At 38.9% G+C, this 4,255-nt stretch overlaps 1 protein-coding gene across 1 annotated transcript; it reads right to left on the bottom strand.

Moving 5' to 3' along the window:
• Nucleotides 1–456: 456 nt before the first annotated feature.
• LOC140943079 (uncharacterized) lies at nt 457–3,273 on the bottom strand. Its single transcript, XM_073392135.1, has one exon. The coding sequence runs from the start codon at nt 3,244–3,246 to the stop codon at nt 1,672–1,674; it is 1,575 nt and encodes a 524-aa protein (XP_073248236.1). The 5' UTR covers nt 3,247–3,273; the 3' UTR covers nt 457–1,671.
• Between the last annotated feature and the right edge of the window lie 982 nt (nt 3,274–4,255).

Below are 4,255 nucleotides of genomic sequence, written 5' to 3'. Positions count from 1 at the left end.
CTTTGCATCCCTTTTAACTGCTGTAAATGCACTGTCATTTTTCAATCACAAATATAGAACGTTTTTTCGATTTTATGAAGCCATAAAATTGATCTGTTAGCCTTTTGGGTCCTTTCACAGACCCAAATGACAGATTTCCCTACCCTTTCATATACTTCCGTGAGAAAATTAAAATCCCTACCCTTTCATATACCTGGTGCCAGAAAAAGGTAACCCTTTCGGGGCAAAGCGTTCCCTGTATAGGCCATCATAGGGAGTACCCCCTCACCCAGGGTTTACACACCCCCTGTAATTCTCTTGAAAACCATACCTGATTCCAGACCAAAATGGGCAAAGTCTATACCCGTTTTCAGACCAAAACAGCGCAGAAACCCTACCCTTTGGGGCGGCACATTCTTATATAGCTTATATAAGGGAGTACCCCCCCGGGAATAAAAGCTAAAAATTTAAGTCGATAGGGGCAAACAATGGGACATTATAACCGTTACTCGTGAAGAAAATAACCTTAAAACTATCCCAGCCAAGGTTTATTCTATTTTTGCCACAAACTGTCGAAAACGCTTTTTTAGAATTCAGTTGTCTTGGTCTGACTCTCATGGCTGATGGAGCATATGTCAACCTAGTCTTCTCATCTAGAAAGATCCTAAGAGATCTATGTACCATTAAAGATGTGTTTTGCAAAAATGGAAATCAATTTTGAACTTTTGAAATGCAAATGTCTTTTTTAAAGATGTCTATTAACCGGTGTTAACCATAACAGAAAGAAAACCATTGGTAATAAGCAGGGGTCATAAGAAGCCAAATAACAACTGTAAGTGCCACTCCACCCCATATATTTAACTGGCTATTTTCTAATTCCCCATAATACGCTCTGTTTGCCCTCCCCTCTTCCCAAATTTTGCATAAGTTATAGTTTTCAAATGCTCTTGGAATATGCAGGCCTGCCTGGATTATTTGAGAACAAAAGTTTATGCAAAATTTGGGGGCAAACAAAGTGTATTATGGGGGATTTGAGAAGATAGAATTTTTGCCATTTTTCAGTGCCTCTGCTTTGGTGAATTAATAATACCACTCTTTCTCAGCTGGTGCTATGACAATGGCATCAATGCTAAAATGTTGGTAAATGAACTACAGTCATTTTCTTGATGTGAGAGCCGGAAGGTTACCACAGCAACGATGTAGTTCATGTATCTTAATTTTGCAATCCAACTGTTAAAATAACTAAAAACTAGTTTGATGGCCTCTGTTATACTTTAGCAAATAATTGTAATCAACAAAGTTAAAAGGACCCTGCAGGAGAAGGTTCAGAACCACCTTAAATACTAAGTTACCTCTGAACCAGTTACCAAGTTATGTTTAAACTTGGCAAAAAGTTGCATTTTATCCAAAGAATCATGAATCATTTTGAGGTGGGAGTGCTAAAAGCTAGAATCAAGGGTGCTCTTGAACGGGTAAAATGTCACTATAGTGACCTGTTATATAAAGAAAATGAGTTAAACTTGTTCAGCAATGATTAGCTATCTGTTTGATACCATTGTTGTAAAATCAACTGACGTTGGTCATTCTAAGGAAGGAATCGCATAATAAATTTACATTAACAGAGGAGCTATGGCACTAACCATGGAAGTATTCACTTGATGAGAAAAGGCAGGGTAAATTTTCAAGAAAATATCAGCCCACTTCTACCACTTCCTCAAATTCTTCCTTTGGGATGCTCATTTCCCTGCCGCACACACTTTCAATTCGACTGAGATATTCGGGAAATTTAGGTAGAACTAATTCCCAGACTTTTTCTGATGGACATCGGCTAACCAAACTACTTGTCGCTGTATCTTTTGCATCTTTAGAGTATTTAGTTGTAATGACAAATGCATCCTCTCTTAAAACTGCAAACTCAGCTAGAAATGAATCATACTTATTTGGAATATAATACACTAAATTACGTGTTTGAGACATGGTGTTTAGTGAAGCATCATCCAATAAGGTGCTGCTATCACTGGTTTCTGGTTCTTCTGTTTTCAATTTCATTTCTATTTCTCGAAATATTGTCAATGCCTTGCCAAGAAATTGCCTCCAAAGCTGAAACCACAAAACAAAACACCAGTCAAACGAACAGATTTCTCTGTTTAGATCTGTTGGCCTCCATGCATCTGATACAGGAATTTTGTAACACTGCCCCCAAGCATTTGTTGTTCTCATAAGGAATGGTGGAAACACACCCTGCCTTAATTTGACTCTGACATATCGTATAATTTCAATGGAGCAGGTTACAATATCTGGAGTACCTGAGCACAGCTTCTCATATTCATGGAAAAGGACAGCAGTTTTAAACACATAAGAAGACAGGCTTATGTCTTTTATTGGCCTGTTAAAATATGTGTCGTGAGTCAGAAGATACTTTAGTACCCTGTAGCATTTTTTATGGACTGGATGTAGATGGTGCACGAGAAAAACCTCAGTGGTAGCATGGGAAATGTGGAGATAAGGTGCATTAGGGGACTGCCCTGACACTTTGCACACAAGATGAAACTTTAGGTTTCCTGTCATTCCAAATATATGCCTAGGAAAACCATGGATATCACTTAGAGGAGAAAAGTCCTCAACAGACACTGCTGGCATAATATCAACACCAATATCTAGTGAGTAGGAAGTTGTTAATGTAAATTCTCTTTCACAAAGTCCACTATATACTTCAGGACCGTTATAGTTCTCCTCAAACTTGTGCCACTCTAGTTTCAAAGCTAAATAGTCTGAACCTTTAATGACCATGACACCAAGTGGAGTCACAATCTTCTTCTTTGTCATGGCTTTAACAACCTCTTTCAGAATATCCACAAACTCTGCACGCAATCCTTCATGGTGTATGCAGCAAATATCCTCATAGAGTAGCCTAGTTATGTTCGCCATGGCATCATCAAAGCCGGAGTTGAGAAAAGCCACCATGTAACCTGGTTGGCAACCTTCAGTGCCCTCAATTCGCACATTTTCCTTCTTGGAGAGAAAATCAAAACATGCTAAGAAGTCAAACTCATTTGGAGAACAAATCTTAGTTCCCTCTGCAAAACTGCCGATGCTTATTACTTCCTTAACATTCAGGTGAGGTTTTATTCTCCCTATGTCATCCACGACCTGTTCAACAATCTGCTGTGTTGCTCTGTACATGTGATCCATGGTTTCAGCGTTAAAGTGATGGGAAAGATTACAGAAATTCCGTTCAACATGTTCCAGGAACATGCTGAGTGCCATTCTCTGACTTCTCTTGTGTCTGTGGTCTGTTGTAAAGGTCTGTTGTCGGTTTCGGTCGACACCGCGGCAAAACGCACTGCGCAAGAGCAAAAAATTCAACATCCGGTAAGCTTTTTATTTCCGGTCTAGTATATAAACCAATTGCGTAAGCATAGCATTGCCGTCGCACCAAGTTTAAAAGCAAAAAGGGAGAAACAGACAAAAAAGGGGGCGAAAAAAATCACTTCATTCGAAAGCTTATATATTTTTCTAGTGTCAAACTTTTGCACCACATGGATATCTGTTTGCACCAACGGTGAAAATGGTGTTTGAAGTTTGTAGGTCGCGAGCGCTCGACAAGACGAATTTGTTTTTACTGGCTTTCTTGCATGCTACTGGTTTGGGATAAGTTAATTTGGGAGAAGGCGATAACTAAGAAAGAATGGCAATACTTATGAAAGAAACCAAAATAAAGACGTCATCATTATCATTAACACTAGAACCAGGAAATAAAATTTTAGTCCGTTCAACAATTTTTTTATTATCAGAGAAAACAAGAACTCAAAACAAAGATGTGCGGGAGGGCGGTGCGGGATTTAATAACAACCTCGCCTTTGATGACTACAGTCACGAAGACCCGGAGCTTTCAGTGCTGGGAAACTAAACATGCCTATAAGTGACATTCATTCAAGAAAATGCCTATTTAATTCTTTTACATGGTTGTTCTTTGGTTGAAGACTTCTATAATTTCAGACTGTGCGGCTCGGCTGCATCTCATGCAAACACGAAACTTCCAGCTGCTAAATACATGGCATTAAAAGTTCGACTTCTAAAAGCCATCGAACCAGCTTTCGCTCTCTGATTCTGAGAATGAAAAAAATAAATAGAGTTGTCAACTTGCTGCCGACCTCAACCGTATAATTAGGCTTATGTTTCATGGCAATCAACTCAGAAGAGTTTCGTTTCAAAACACGGTAAAACTCACTGGTAAATAAAACTACAAAGCGAATGTGTGTTGTCGTTTTCCAAA

This window comes from Porites lutea, chromosome 7, assembly GCF_958299795.1.
Source record: "Porites lutea chromosome 7, jaPorLute2.1, whole genome shotgun sequence".
Taxonomy (NCBI): Eukaryota; Metazoa; Cnidaria; class Anthozoa; order Scleractinia; family Poritidae; genus Porites; species Porites lutea.
The sequence above is the reverse complement of the archived record's forward strand: the minus strand, read 5'-3'. Positions and strand labels throughout refer to the sequence as shown.

Bases quoted from the DNA above. Each gene is read 5' to 3' on its own strand.
- LOC140943079 (XM_073392135.1), bottom strand. From the start codon at position 3,246: ATGGCACTCAGCATGTTCCTGGAACATGTTGAACGGAATTTCTGTAAT.